The following is a 14,203-nucleotide window of genomic DNA, read 5'->3' as shown; positions in this document are numbered from 1 at the left end:
TTTGGAAACCACATATCCAGCAAGGGTTTAATATGTAGAATATATAAAGAAATCCTTCAACTCAGCAACAAAAAGATAATCAACCCAATTAAAAAAAAAAGGGCAAAAGACTTGAATAGACATTTCTCCAAAGAAGATATACAGAGGGCCAAAAAACACAAGAAAAGGTGCTCAAACATTAGCTATTAGGGAAACGCAAACCAAAACCAAAATGAGGTTCTATTTCACACCCATTCAAATGGCTGCTATCAAAAAAATGGAAGATCACAAGTGTTGGCGAGGACGTGGAGAAATAGGAACATGAATTCACTGTTGCTGGCAGTTCCTCAGAAAGCTAAGTATAGTATTGCCCTAGGACCCCCAATCCACACCTAGGTATGTACCCCAAAAGGACTGAAAGAGGGACTAGAACAGATATTTGCACACCGATGTTTATAGCGGCATTATTCACAATTTCCAAAAGACGGAAGCGACCCCAGTGTCTATTAGCTGATGAATGGATGATCAAAATCTGGTGCATACACCAGTGAATAAAATATAGAAGCCCCCACTGAGCCCCCCATCAGCAAATCCAAAGCCTACGCTGGTTTCTATTACATGTAAATGCCCGGCTTGTCCAGAAAACCACAATTACGGCTGATCAGTTCTTGCCGGCTAACTCCTCGTCCCTAAGCAGCCACCTGCTCCCCACTTGGTAAGACACCCCCCCCAAAATAAAAAGGAAACTCAGTGTCAGCTCACCCTCCATAAGCCCCCTGCCCACCCCTCGGGGGACACCCTGACCCTTTGAGAATGGGGCGCTGCTGGATTCATAAGTCTCTGAATAAAGCTCCTAATCTGCGGGAAAGTTTTTCTTTAACACCCGTAAAAAGGAGTGAAGCCCTGATCCGCATGACAACACGGACAGACCCAAAAGATGTCATGTTGAGGGAAATCAGCCAGACATGAGAGGACAAATATCATCTGATCTCACTGACATGCAGTGATTAGAACAGGCAAACTCCTAGAGTCAGAATCTAGAAAACGGGTTGCCAGGGGACAGGGTGTGGGGAGGGAATGGGGGTTGAGGCTTAAATTGTACAAAGTCTCTGTTTGGGATGATGGACAAATTTCGGTAACCGATGGTGGTGATGCCAGCACAGCTTGGCGATTGTAATGAATGGCACCAAATTACATATTTGAATGTGGCTAAAAGGGGGAAATACTAGGTTGTGTGTGTTACTGGAATAAAAATTAAAAAAGAAAGCCATGGAACGCCACTAGACAACCAGTGAAGCCTGAGTGAAACAGAGGACTTTGGTTAATAGTACAATTATAAAAATGTGCTCTCACAGGTTGTAACAAATGCTCCACACCAATGCAAGAGGTTAATAATGGGGTGGTATATGGGAAGCCTGTATTTTACACATGATTTTTCTGTAAACCCAAAACTTCTTTAATAATAATAATAATAAATCACTCCAGAGAGTAAACAAGTCTGCTGACTCATGGGTTTATATCGAGAATTCACATCGCCTGTGAAGTCTGAACAATTTCAAGCCTAAACTTTAACTTCAAATGGTCCTGGGCAGGTGACTGCGGAAATAAACACAAACCTTCTTTGGAGAAACTCAACTTCAGAGCAGACAAAGCCCAGGTACAATGACATCCCTTAGTTAGAGATCACAAAACACACAAGGCAACACCTCCCCGTACAGCTAGAAGGCACAGAAACAGCCAACAGAGCCAGACCCTTAAATACCAAGATATGGGCACCACTGGGTGTTGGCAAATAAATAAATTTAGGCTACTTAGAGAAATTCAAAAAGAGTTTGAATGCTCTTAAAAGCAACCAAGCAGATTTAAAGAAATAACTAAAATTTAAGAATAATAATTGAAATATAAACAAAACAAAACGAAACAGCGTCCCAGGCGCTCTCAGCGCGCACGCACTCGGGCCCAGCGCCGGGGAGGAGCGCGCGGCTGCGCCTCCGCCTCCGGCCGCGCGCGCTCTGGTGACGATCCCGGCCGCTCAGTACACGCGCGCCCGCCGGCCACAGGCCAGGTCGGGCCTGCTCAGCGCGTCCCACATGAGCAGCATCTCGTAGGGCACGAAGCGGTGGACCAGCAGCAGCTCCCGGTAGAAGCAGGGGTCGAAAGAGGGCAGGCGCGCTGAGGGCGCCTGCACCCCAGCCGTGCGGATGCCGCTGTGCGAGGCGGGCGCCAGGCCCTCGTGCCGCAGGCACATGCCCAGGAAGACGTCGTCGATGGGGAAGAGGTCCAGGGCGCGGGCGGCCCGCTGCAGGGCTGCGGCAGTGAAGCGCGACAGCAGAAAGCCACCGCCCCCGCAGTAGGGCGGGTAGCGCTCGGCCCGCGTCACCAGGAGCGGCACGTAGTACTTGCTCCAGGGAAGCCGGATGGGACCCACCTGGCGGATCAGGTGCCCCACGAAGAGGTGGCGGCCGGGGTCCTGGCCCTGCAGGTAGGTGACCATGTTGTCTGTGTGTGCGAAGACATCGTCATCCCCGTTGAGCAGGAAGCTGGCGTTGGGGCACCGGGTCTCCTGCCACTGGAGAAAGAGCACCTGTGGGCCGGGCACAGAGGCTTGAGGGCTGTGGCCATGGTCTGGTGTCCCCTTTGGCCACCACAGCCTGGGGGAGCCTGGGAAAGAATGTCTGCTCCTGTCAGCCCTGCCTGGGGGATGCTGGGGTTCATGGAGATGACGTTCCACAGAGGGCTGAAAACACAGAGGGCTGAAAAGTGCTTGAAAATTGTCACGTTTACATTTATTGTTATTTCTTCCAACTCCTGGTGGGAGCCCTGTCTTTAAGTCACTGACTGTGTGGTTGTCATTTAACACCTGCCTCTCCCACCAGGCTCTGGGCTCACCCAGTGTGGGACTGTGACTCTCCTCCTGGCCAGCCCCTGTCCCCCAGCACCCTGTCGGGCCGGCACATCAGAGCTCAGGTTTTCCGGCTCTAAGATCAACCTTGGAGCCTCCTGGAAGCCTTCCTTCCTCACAGCCAGGCAGAGCCCTTGGTCCCTTCTCCCAGGGCTCCCTCAATGTCTTTCTGTCTGGGAAGGTGGTGTCTGTGCTGTTTCGCAGCCCTGAATTAGAGGCTTTTCTTTCCAGTGCAGCATGAAAGTGTTGGATTAGACCCAAGGCAGGACTTCCCTGTTCAGCAAACACTTACTGGCTTACCCTGGAGAAGTACCAAGCAGCCCAGCATTTGAGGGCACAGACTCTGGAACCCAGCTTCTGGGTTTGCACCCCTACTCCACACCCCCTGGCCGTGTATCCTTCCTAACCTGGACCTCAGCCCCTCAGCTATAAAGGGGGCGTCTGAGAAGTGCCTGCCTCCCTGCCTGGAAGAAGACTTCAGAGTCCAGTGGCTGCAATGGGGACAGTAAGGGGGGGTGTGGCCCTGGGAGGGAGGACCCCATCGGGCGACCCTGCCGGCCCACCTGCTTGAGTGTGAGGTTGAAGAAGGAGTCGTGGAAGTCCCACTGGAGGATGTCGCCGTGCGCTCGCGCCTCCAGCGCCAGCAGCCGGTTCACCTTGCGGGCCTCTAGCGCGCCTGCCGCGGTGCCCACCAGGAAGAGGCGGCGCAGCGGGGCGCCCCGCACCTCGCGCTCGCGGCCCCAGGTGCGCCGCACCACCTCGCGCCGCTCGTAGTTGCCCGGCGACGACTTGACCACTAGCAGCAGGAAGACGTGCGGCGTGCACTTGTCCCGCGGCGCGTCCTGCAGCAGGGGGAAGTCGCGGCAGTGCTTGTAGAGGAGGAAGTCCTTCACGTGCCGCGGCTGCTCCGAGAAGCCGGGCTGCGCCGCCGCCGAGGCGTTGGCCCGGCACCGGGGGGCTGCGCGCGGGCGCGCGGGGGGCGCAGCGGGGGCCGCGGGAGTGCCCGCTTGCTCCTGGGGCACCGCGAGCGGGCAGGCGGGCGGGGAGGCGCGCAGATGGAGGAGGACGAGGGTGAGGGCGCCCAGGGCCCAGGCCAGGCCCACCTGGGGCCGGAGACACCTCATGGCTGCGGCGTCCCAGGAGGCCCCCTGCAGAGCGAGACGCGTGCTAAACCTGCGCCAGGTGCTGCGCGCTTCCCCGCGAGGCCCCGCCCCCGGCTCACCTGGGCGGTGGCTCAGGTTGTAAAATACTTGTAGCTTAAGCCCCGCCCAGCCCCGGGGCCCCTCCACTGCCCCAACCTGTGTGGATTCTGAGATGCCCAGACCGGCTGGGTTCACTGCGATCCCCATCACCTCCTTATACCCCAGCATGGAGATATCAAGGAGGGCTTCCCAGAGGCAGCGTGCTCAAATCCACCCACCAACCTGGTCCTCCTCTCCTCCCTGCCTCAGAGATGCCCCAGGAGCCTCCCTGAGGGGCGGATGCTGTGCTGAGGAAGCTGGACAATCCCCTTTTATCAGCTCAGAGCTTCTGGGAACCCTCCTGCTTCCCTTTTCACTTACCCCTCCAGGAAGCTCATAGCTCTGGTTTCCAGGTGCAACCACCCATGACCCCGGCTCCTCAGAGGTCCCTCAGGCCCTGCCCGTCCCAAGCCTCGGTCAGTGTCTTCCTAGGAAAACTCCTGTTTTTCCTTTAAATGCCATCTCAAAGTATCCTGCCTCCAGGAAGCCCTCCTGGATTCTTCAGGAAGAGTCCTGGCTCCCTGTTTAATACCCCCAATCTCTGTCTCTGTCTGGCCCTATCCTAAACCCCCGGCACTGGGGTGTTTGGGTCTGGCTCTGTCTTCCCCAGACTACCAGCTGCCTGGGGGTCCTGGCATTGCCCAGCATGAGACAGACACATGGAGGAGACCCGAAGGGTTTGAGGATATCAGAAATAATTGTGAGTTTGTTAATTCTATGTCTGGCAAACTCATGCATCCTTCAAAACTCCAGCTCAATGATCTTTCCTCCTGGAAGCCTGCCTTCCTCACAGCCAGGCAGAGCCCTTGGTCCCTTCTCCCAGGGCTCCCTCAATGTCTTTCTGTCTGGAAAGGTGGTGTCTGTGCTGTTCTGCAGCCCTGTATTAGAGGCTCTTCTTTCCAGTGCAGCATGAAAGTGTTGGATTAGACCCAAGGCAGGACTTCCCTGTTCAGCAAACACTGGCTTACCCTGGAGAGGTACCAAAGCAGCCCAGCATTTGAGGGCACAGACTCTGGAAACCGGCTTCTGGGTTGGCACCCCTACTCCACACCCCTTGGCCATGTGTCCTTCCTAACCTCGACCTCAGCCCCTCAGCTATAAAGGGGGCATCTGAGAAGTTCCCAACTCACAGGATTGTTTGTTGAATGAACATGTGACCCTCAGTTCTTACCTCAGACTGTCTTGGGGTGTCCGTGCTTGGCCAGGGTTACCCTGATCTCCCGACAGTGCCTGAAATAGGGTGGGGCAGAGTCAGTGGATCCTCTTGGGCCCCCTCCTGTGTCCAAGAGGCCATTTCCCCCCCACACCCACCACACCACTGCCCACTGCCTGGCCACAGCCTCTCCAGCCACAGGCAGATTTGCAGCCATAGCCTGGGCTCAGGCCCTACCCCACGGGTTTTGCTGTGTGGCCTTGGGAAAACAGCTTGGTGTCTCTGAGCCTCAATTTTTGAGATGTAAAATGGGGGGAATGAACCTTAAGTGAAAACGTTGTTCTGGGGATTTCACCCTCACACACCCTGGGCCCGGCGTGGCCCTCGGGACCTAGGTCCCGGCCATGTCTCCTGCCTGGGACGCCCCACCCCCACCCCAGCTCCCCTTCTTGCCTCCCTCCTGCCTTTGCCCAATGACCCCTTCTCGGGAGGCCTCCCCAGGACACCCCATTTCCTCAGCAGCCCCAGGCCCCTGCCCTCTTCTGCTCTTTCCTTTTTCCATCACACATTTAACCTCTTAAAATACATAACAGTAATTTTTTGATCTGCTATGCTTCTTGTCCATCTCCTCCACCATAATGAAAGCTCCACACAGCCCGTCTCGTTCACCATTTTACCCCCAGACCCCAGGGCAGGGCTGGGCACACAGTGGGGGCTCAAGACGCAAGGCTGAGGGGGCGAGTGAACGAAGGGGCGCTGAGTGGCCACAACATCTGAAGGGCATCGGCTCTCACGACGAGGGTTGTCTTTCTTCACTCAGGCTGGCATTGGCCACAGCCTTCTGGGCCCCGGGCATGCCTGGAGACCCTGCAGTGGCAGGATCGGGGCACACAAGGCTCCGTCCCCTGGGCAGCCCACGCCACGGCGGGGAGCAGACCCCAACCCAGCACGAGGGTCCCGGCACTGAATGAGGCCCCGGGGTCCCAGCGGCTGGAGTCCAAGCTCCAGGGGATGTTTCAGGTGAGTGGGGACAGCAGGGAGAGACCAGCCCAGGATGGGGGCAGGAGCGGGCTGGGTGGGCCGGGGGAGCCGGAGACCCTGCTGGGGGTGACCCCTGGCTCCCAGCCCAGGGCACGGCTTCCCAAGGGCAGTTCCCAAAAGGCGAATGGGGGGGTCTTGAAGAGAGACCATGAACGGTGAGCAGGTGTAGGGGCTGGAACTCGGTCCGTCTGGCAGCCCCTCAGGGTTACACATGGAGCTGCCTGGGACCCCACAACCCCGAGGACTGAGAGCAGGGCTCAGACAGGGGCTTGCACCCCAACATTCACTGCAGCATTGTTCACAAATAGCCAAGAGGTGGAAACAACCAGCGCCCATCAACAGATGGGGGAGAAACACAACGCAGCCCACCCAGACGACGGGATATCACTGAACCCTAAAAAGGAATAGAGCTCTGCTCCCCGAAGAGATCACATCGACTGAAAGAAGCTGGACTCGGAAGTCCAAGTATTGTCTGATTCCACTGAAAGGAAACATCTAGAACAGGCCAATCCATAGACACAGAGAGGGGGTCAGAGGTGACTGGACTGGGGGGTGCAGAGCGTCTGTCTGGGGTGGTGGGAAAGTTCTGGGAATGGAAAGCGGTGATGGTTGTACAATGTTATTAAAGTGAGCGATGAGTTTAGGGACATGTGTGTCACCAGCAGGAAAGCTGGACGTTAAAGCCTGGGAATGTATAACCCAGTGAACCTCTGGGTGGACGATGACTGTGATTAATTTACAAATACAGAAAAGTTCTTCCATGAACTAGAACAAATGTACAACACAAGAAAAGAAAGAAATGAAAGATCATGCCGAATCCCAGAAGGATTGGGGGAGGGGGCGGTGCCACTGGCCCTGAGGCTGGGGTGCTGCTAAACGCCCCACAATGCACAGGGGAGTCCTGACCCCATGGAATGCTCTGGCCCCGGACACCCGCAGCCGCAGCTGAGAAACCTCAGCAAATGTGGATATTGACAACTCAGCAAAACCCAGGTCCTGGGGCTGGGGACGAGCGAGGGGGTAAAACTACGAAATGGATCATATTTCTGGGATGGGGGGTGGGCACATCAGGGGAAAAGAGAACCTCTTGGGGGAGGCTGTTTTGTTTTGTTCGTCCATCAGTGTCTGTTTGCGTATCTGCAATTTTTTTCTTTCTTGTTTACTTGTAAGAACTCTTTACATATGAGGCACTTAACCCTTTGTTGGCTACCCACATTCCCCATTTTTTCTTCCCAGATCTATGGATTCTCAAGTAGAGGGATCCCATGGATAATCATCACCCCCAGCCCCCGAGGTCTCCTCAAGTTTCATTGGTTGGTTCTGAGTAGGCCAGCCCGGCGGCTCGCTCCCTTCCCTTCCCCTGTTCAGTAGACCTCTGTTGATGCAGACAAGATGCCCTTCCCTTTCCCATCTGCCGAGACCAACCCAGCCGCGTGGATCTTATGGTCTAGAGGGGCTGGGGCCCCACACCTGTGATGGAGATGCTTGAGCTCGGGGCCCTGCAGGGGTGAGGGACGGCTTCACTGGGGAGGGGACCCTCCGGCAGCGGAGGAGGGGAGGAGCCCTTCACTGGGCCGGGCTGGGCCGTCAATGGGAACCCCACCCAGCCTGGGTTCGGGTCCCTGAGCCCCCACCCCAAGGGCTCACCCCTCCAGCACCAACTGTAAAACAGGTTTATTGGACTGTTGGAGTCCAAACAGCTGCTCACTCTGAGGTTCGTGGGGTCTGAATGACGGGTGAATCACCACCTCCCATTTTATACTTGGGGAAACTGAGGCTCAGGGAGTTGCCCAATTGGTCCAGTGGGTGCTTTGTGTTACTATGGAAACAACCATTTTTCTCTTGGCTCCTCCAGTCCAGAGAAGGGTCTCCAATGCTTATCCCAAAATATGTATAAGAAAACATTCATTCATTCATTCTTTTATTTAACACATATGTGCTGGGTACTTCTGGGAAAACTGAGAGACCAACCCTGGATGTAGCCCCTAAGAAGTCCCTAACCTGAGGAGACAGAGTTGGACCCCTTCAGGCTCAGAGCTGGGCTGGAAGAAGGGATGGGGATATTGAAGCCGAGGCTTTGCGGGATGCATAGGAGTTCACTGAGCAGAACCGGGGACTTCAGGTGAAGGGAGCGGCAAATGCAAAGCCCTGAGGACAGAGCAGACCAGGCCCGCTTGGGGAGGTGGATGTCGTGGGGTGAAGAGCACCCCTCCCCCAACTCATGTCCACCTAGAGCCTCAGCATGTGGCCTTATTTGGAAATAGGGTCAAATAATCAAGGTAAGATGAAGAGCAGCTAATCCTGGGCCAGGGCCTGGTGTCCTCAGGGGAAGAGGGAAGGCAGAGCGGAGACGCCGGTGAAGACGGACAGAGAGGGGAGCGGGCGAGCCAGGGGTGCCTGGAGCCTCCAGGGCTGGACGGGGGCAAGCAGCCTCGGGTCCTACCACCAGGGTGTAAGTTCCCGCTGTTCGCAGCCGCCCCGTTTGTGGTTCCCTGGTTGTGGAGGCCCCAGGGAACTCACAGGGAATTTGGGGGCCCTGATTTCTGACCCCTCCCACACCTTGCCCAGCCTCCTCCCACTGAGGGCACCCAGACTCTCAGGGAACAGCGGGCTTGGCCCCAAACCCCCGATGGGGACCTCAAGGCTGAGTTGGTGGCATCAGCCATGACAGACGCTGCCGAGGACGAGGGGCTCCCGGGGGGCCTGGGGGGGTACCGGGGGGCCTGGGGGCCATGGAGGCCGAGCAGTGGGGGCCGGGGTAAGTGTGGGAGCAGGAGAGCCCCTGTGGACCCCGAGGGGCGGGGGTGGCGTCAGCTGAGCCCCTATCTCCCTGGGGTGACAGCCCAGTCCCCGCTAAGTCACGTTCCCGGTAACTTTATAGAACATGAGCATGACGGGCAAGAAGCGGCTGGACGTAAATGCATCCGAGACTGTTAACTCACTAAACAGCCCCCGGGTCTTCCTGATGCAGAATATGAATGATGTACTCGATCTGCATATTCATGATCATTGAATATTAATAAGCTACTGCTGAATATTAAGAAGCCTGGAGGGATTGGCCGCTCCGGAGGCTCATTTGGGGCTCCCCTCAGTGGCAGGAGGGCTGGGCCCCTGTCCCTGGGCTGCAGGGACCCCCTGTCCCCTCAGGCTCGTCTCCCTCCCGTCCACGGGGAGGCGGCCAGAGGGGCCCGGCCGGGGCCCAGGGGAAAGGGACCCCCGTCCCTCCCTCACCCTGTGAGACCAAACCCCTGCAGGGTCTTCCAGGATGTCCACGACGAGGAAACTGAGGCTGGGAGAGGGGCCGTGCCTGCACCCCCAGGCCCGGCAGACCCCAAGCTCCATCTGGGGGACCCCCTGAGCAGCCAGGCCGCGGGGTCCTCGTCGTGGGGACGAGGGTGTGAGCCGCACTTGGCCCAGCCAGGAAGGATGCACAGAGCCTGGCCCAGGATGCCCACTGGCCGCGGGGGCCCCCTGCCCTGCCAAGCGGGGTCACCGCCGGCTGCACCCACGAGGCGCACCCCGCGGTGCCGAGGGCCAGCCTGTGTGGCCACTGTCCCTGCTCCGGAGCTCACTGGGGCTTGGCGGCCTGGCCAGCAACATGGCTGCAGGGAGCTGAGGCCAGGGAGTGGCTGCCGGAGCTTCTGGAAGGTTCCCAGGGCTGTGCGTAGAACCTGAGCCCGGGATAGGCCAGCTCCGTGTCCAGACACCAGCTGGGGTCTGGGGCCACCGCGAAGAGGATGGGGAACAAGACAACCCCCTGAAGCAGACCCCATTGCCTGAGTGAGCCCCTGCTCCCCGCCGGGGGTCCCTGGCTTCCGGTCCCAGGGGGGTGGGTGGGGCACACATTTGACCCCCACCTGCCCGGCTGGGCCTCCAGGAACTATGGGCTCCTCCCTTCTGATAGGGAGCAGGACTCACTATTGTTACAGACACAAACAAATAAAACCGGGGGTGGGGGGCAATTCTTCACAAAGGCGTGAGGGGTGGACCCACCGGGAGGGGAATGGATCTCACAGCCCCGCGATGGTCGCACCCTGAACGCCCGGTGTTGACGATGGTGGGAAGATGGGGTGCAGCGGAGGGTCTGGGTGCCCTTTAGACCTCACCATCGTCTTCTCCAGTGACTCACCAGATCAGCAGCCCTTCCCTGCCACAGGGCCTGCTCCTGGCACCTGGCGTGAGTGCAGGAAGGGAGCCGGGCTGGGCAGGGGCCCCCCAACAAGTGCCAGCTCTTCCAGCTGGGGCTTCAGGGTCAGCCCTGGGCTCGTTTCCTTCAGAGTTGTGTGGTATCTCCCGGTTTGTCTGATGGGGGCAGCTGAGGTCTCGTGGGGCCTCCTCCGGGACCTCCGGACCCCCACACCCTCCAGCTGGCCCAGTCCCTCCAATATTCCCGATGTTATTTCTGTCGCGCAAAGCTAAATGAGCCACATAATGGGGATTACAGTCTTACATGTAGGCTTTCCGCCATCTGCTCATCTGAATGTGACTCCCGCATCTGGAGGAGGGCTGGGTTAGCCCTATATTTACAGAAAGGGAAACTGAGGCACTGAGTGAGGCAGCCTGATGGGAGCCATCACATGACGGGGCTTCTCTCAGTTTGCACTGTAGGTAGTGAGCTCCCCAACATGGGGGGCAATCAAGTTGAGCCTGGAGGAGAGACAGCAACTGGAGTCCTCCCTGGCTCATGGGGCCTCAGGGCTGCTGGCAGGGTGGGGGTGGGGGGTCTGGGCGCGGCTGGGCAAACAGGAGCCTCCCACCCAGACCAGGTGTGGGCCCAGCTGTCGGCATGGGAGCCACACCTCTTCCTCCTGAACCCAAGGACGTCAGCCCTGCCCAGCGAGCCAGTCACGGAACCGCCAGAGGGGTGAGGAGGAGGTGGCAGGGCCCCTCCCTGCTCCCCCGGTACCCCAAGTCCCAGAGCCGCAAAAGGGGAGGCCTTCCCGACGTAAGAAATGAACATGAAAAAAAACAAATCGGACCCTGGGAAAACTGATCAGAAACCTGGAAAGTGGAAGGGATGGAAATGGGGGCCGTGATATTATGATTATTAATATTATAATCATGGCCTTGCTGGCGGCCCCTGGGCGGGCTCTGGGTTCATTTCACCTTCACCGCAGCCCTTCACACCAGGAAAGTGAAGCTTGGAGCCCCACGTCCACTCTCCAGAGGTCCCCAGGAGCCAGAAGGGCCCATCAGAAAAAACACAGCCCAGTCCTTGATTCAACTCACAGTGGGGTAACTGAGGCACGTTCAGAGGCTGGGAGTCCCCTGTCCAGGTCCCACAGCCAGGCGCAGGCTGAGCCGGACCCGAGCGCCGCGCTGCGCCTAGAGCGACGCTGGAGAGACGCGGAGAGGCTGGGGTGCCCCGTGGTCCTCTCCAAGGACGTGACGAACGCAGCTTGGGGTCTCCGGGCCCGGCGCAGACTCTGCCAAAGGGCGCCAGAGCAACCACAACAATAGCGACAGCAGTAATAGTAACGGCCGCCGCGTTCTGAGCGCGCCCAAGCCTGGGACTGGGCGGGGTCCGGGTTCGCGCCCCGGACGCGCAGGGTCGCCTCCCGGTGTCCGTTTCCGAGAGCCGACGGCGGGGCCCGGGTGCAGCCGTGCAGACCCTCCGGGCCGCGGCCGCCCCTCCGCAGGCGAGCGGGAGCCCCCCTGCTGGGAGCCGGCGACCACCGCCGACGGGCCATGGGGGCTATGGCCTGGGGCTCCGGGCCCTCTCAGGATGCGAGTCCACACGACCGAGACGCGACCTCCAGGAGTCGGTTCAGGCCCCCTAGAGACCCACATTCCCCCACCCCTCCCCAGGGATCCGCCAGGACCTCAGGGGCCCCCAACGCTCACCCCCAGGCGACGGTCCGGCCTCTGCGCCCTGGTCCCAGCTCCTCCCCGCCGGCGAGCAGGAGGTCGAGCCGCACCGGAGCCTCGGACCTCGCCTCCCGCGAGGACCCTCCCTCGCCGCCCCGCCCCTCCCCACTTCCAGCCCCGCCCCTCACTCTCTAGCCCCGCCCTTCCGGGCTCTCCACCCCAGCTGGGTCCTGTCCGGAGCCCCGCGCGCTCCCCGCACCCCCCCAAGCAGCGCCTGCCCAGCCCCCGGCACCCCGCCGGGCCCACGAGGAGGAAATGGTTGAGTGGGGGGCGGGGGGTGGGGAGCAGGGAGGCAGGTTGAACCGAGGTCTCTGCAGGGGGCCGAAGATTCCAGAACTGGCAGCCCGGCCTGAGCCCGGCGAGGTCCGGATGCGCCCGCAGAAGTCCAAGGTCAGATTCGAAAGTTCTTGGGGTGGGGTTGGCGGGGTTCGGGGGTGCGGTTTCTGATCTCAGAAGCTTCCGAACTTTGACCGGCTGGCGTCGGGAGGGCTGGGGGAGCCTTGCAGTGGGGGGATTCACCCCAGCCTCCTCCCCGCCCCCCATCCCTGCTCCTTCCTGAGGAGGAGGGGGCGTTGCTGGCCGAGCCTCAGTTTCCTCGTCTGGAAGGTGGGGGCCCTGGGTCCTGGGGTGGGCGAGGGCTGGAGGAGGCGCCTCACCCCCGGGCGAGGGGAAGGCCAGCACCCATCGCTGCATCCAGTGCCCGGACTTTGGAGCCCGGGGAGCTGCCTCTCGGCTTCTCTCTTGGGGGCCTCCGTCCTCGCCATAGGCAGAGCCCAGGCCCGCCCTATGGGGGTTCCCGGGGCTCCCCGAGTGCGTGAGCGTCAGCGCGGGAGCTGTCCCCATAAAGGAGGGGACCCGAGTGTCCACACCCTCAGGGACATGCCCCTGCCCCAGGCGGGGTGGCTGAAGTTTGAAAAAGTTCTGCAGAGACAAAACGTCAGGTTATTTTATGATTCCCCGTATGCGAAGTACCGGGAGCAGGGGGAGCCTAGGAAAGCAGAAGACAGGTTCTCTAAATTCCTTCTCAGGAAAAGAGGAAATACATCCCGACTAGGCCACTCCGCCCGGCTGGGGGTGGCCTGGGGCTGGGGCTCTGGGGCCCCTAGGTGGGGAGCACAGGGGATGGTGCCCCCCCCAGCAGTCTCCAGGTACCAGGGCTGTGAGCTGTGCCCTCGCTGGGAGTGGGCACCTCCTCCAGACTCACCCACCCCAGGACCCAGGGCCACCCACCTTCCAGATGAGGAAACTGAGGCCCAGCCATCACCGTCCCTCGGGTGGACTCCAACGGAGGATCAGAGAGAAGCAGCTTTGGCCCCAGTCCTGCATCCTGCTCCATCCAGCCACGGTGGCTCTGGGGTCTGCTCAGCCTCGGGCGGCATCCAGGGTCACCCTGGGCCAGCAGACGTGACCCCTGCCCCCTGCCTGCTGCCACCCCACACCACCTGCACAGAGACCCCCCCTCTGCTCCTGTCTCCCAACAAATGAAAGATAAAAGCCGCCAGCCCCACTGATGTGCTCACTCTGCCCAGCACAGTCTGAGCATCCCCAGTGAGGGGGCTTACATATGAGGAAACTGAGGCCCAGAGTTGCTCATGGCCAAGCAGGCTCCACACCCAGGCCTCTGGCTCCAAGAGCCTTGTCCTGCTCACAGCTGTGCCTGGTGCCTGGCATACAGTAATCACTCAATCCATGTTTGTGGGTTGCCTGACTGCTTCACCAACCTTCTGCTTGGGATGCCCTGTCCCACTTTGCAAACTCCTACTCATCCCACAAAGCCCCACTTATAATGCCCCTGAATCAAGGAGCCTTCCTGACTCCTCTGGCAGAGCCCTGGCTCCCCCCATCTGGGTTCCCCTGGCCCCCATCGCTCCCTGCAGCCCAGCTCTGACCCTGCAGGGGGTGTCTGTAGGGCTGGGGGTACCACCTTCCAGCTCTTTCTCCCCCAGCATCACCCTGCTCAGGTTGGGCAAGCTGGGGGGGGGGGGGGCAGCATTAGGAAAATCAGCTCTCTCCCACACA

At 59.4% G+C, this 14,203-nt stretch overlaps 1 protein-coding gene across 1 annotated transcript; it reads right to left on the bottom strand.

Annotated features, from left to right (window-relative positions):
• Positions 1–148: 148 nt before the first annotated feature.
• On the bottom strand, positions 149–12,239 carry B3GNT3 (UDP-GlcNAc:betaGal beta-1,3-N-acetylglucosaminyltransferase 3). The gene is made up of 4 exons (XM_037818318.1): positions 12,161–12,239; positions 5,294–5,352; positions 3,445–4,029; positions 149–2,563 (listed from the first exon to the last, which is right to left on the bottom strand). Exons 3-4 carry the CDS (start codon positions 4,003–4,005, stop codon positions 2,012–2,014), a joined length of 1,113 nt encoding a protein of 370 aa, XP_037674246.1. The 5' UTR covers positions 4,006–4,029; positions 5,294–5,352; positions 12,161–12,239; the 3' UTR covers positions 149–2,011.
• Between the last annotated feature and the right edge of the window lie 1,964 nt (positions 12,240–14,203).

This window comes from Choloepus didactylus, chromosome 25 (assembly GCF_015220235.1).
Source record: "Choloepus didactylus isolate mChoDid1 chromosome 25, mChoDid1.pri, whole genome shotgun sequence".
Classification (NCBI taxonomy): domain Eukaryota; kingdom Metazoa; phylum Chordata; class Mammalia; order Pilosa; family Megalonychidae; genus Choloepus; species Choloepus didactylus.
This window is presented reverse-complemented; position numbering and strand designations above follow the sequence as displayed.